Below are 566 nucleotides of genomic sequence, written 5' to 3' on the forward strand. Positions count from 1 at the left end.
AGGGAGCCATCGGGATGCAGGGCCAGCTCCCCAATGCCCGTCAGGCCGGCCCCCACCCGCAGTATCTCCTCCGTCTCCAGGATGCCTTTGGGCTTCTCCCCGCTCAGGTACTGGCCCAGAAGGTCGCGGAAGCCGTGGGCCGGCTGCTGGAACCGCTCGTACACTGTCTCCAGAGGCAGGCAGACGGCCCGGAGTGGGCTCTCCACGCTCACCCGCGTCACCGCCTCGGTGTCCGGCGAGGCCAGCAAGAAGGGGACGGTGTAGACCTGCTCGGAGAGCACCCGCTCGCTCTCGCTCCTGCAGACAGAGAGTGCAGCGCTGAGATGTGGACAACCCTCAGCTCCTGGGGCTAAGCCAAGAGCAGGGACTAGAGCCTTCAACCACCCTGCTTTCTGTCTCTTACATGGCCCCAGAGGATGCGGGTCTGGACCCACCGGTGCAAGCCCACTCCTGCCATACCATCCCATTGCTCACCAGTTCCGGATCAAGCTGTTCCAGATGAGCCGATGCTCTTTGAGAAGCAGTTTCTGGATCACACCCTGCAGCCCCTCATGGTAATGGCTGGG

At 63.6% G+C, this 566-nt stretch overlaps 1 protein-coding gene across 1 annotated transcript in view; it reads right to left on the minus strand.

The window, feature by feature from the left end:
- Positions 1-7: 7 nt before the first annotated feature.
- LOC104513124 (mitochondrial ubiquitin ligase activator of nfkb 1-A-like) overlaps positions 8-566 on the minus strand; it is a gene marked incomplete at its 3' end in the record, with an annotated part of 1,122 nt that continues 563 nt past the window's right edge. Inside the window, exons 3-4 of the mRNA XM_010156363.1 lie at positions 475-565; positions 8-297 (exon numbers count right to left, since the gene is read on the minus strand). Coding sequence (XP_010154665.1) covers positions 8-297; positions 475-565 — 381 coding nt within the window. The remainder of the gene's footprint in view (positions 298-474; position 566) is intronic.

The sequence above is a fragment of the Eurypyga helias genome, unplaced genomic scaffold, assembly GCF_000690775.1.
Source record: "Eurypyga helias isolate BGI_N326 unplaced genomic scaffold, ASM69077v1 scaffold39537, whole genome shotgun sequence".
Lineage (NCBI taxonomy): Eukaryota > Metazoa > Chordata > Aves > Eurypygiformes > Eurypygidae > Eurypyga > Eurypyga helias.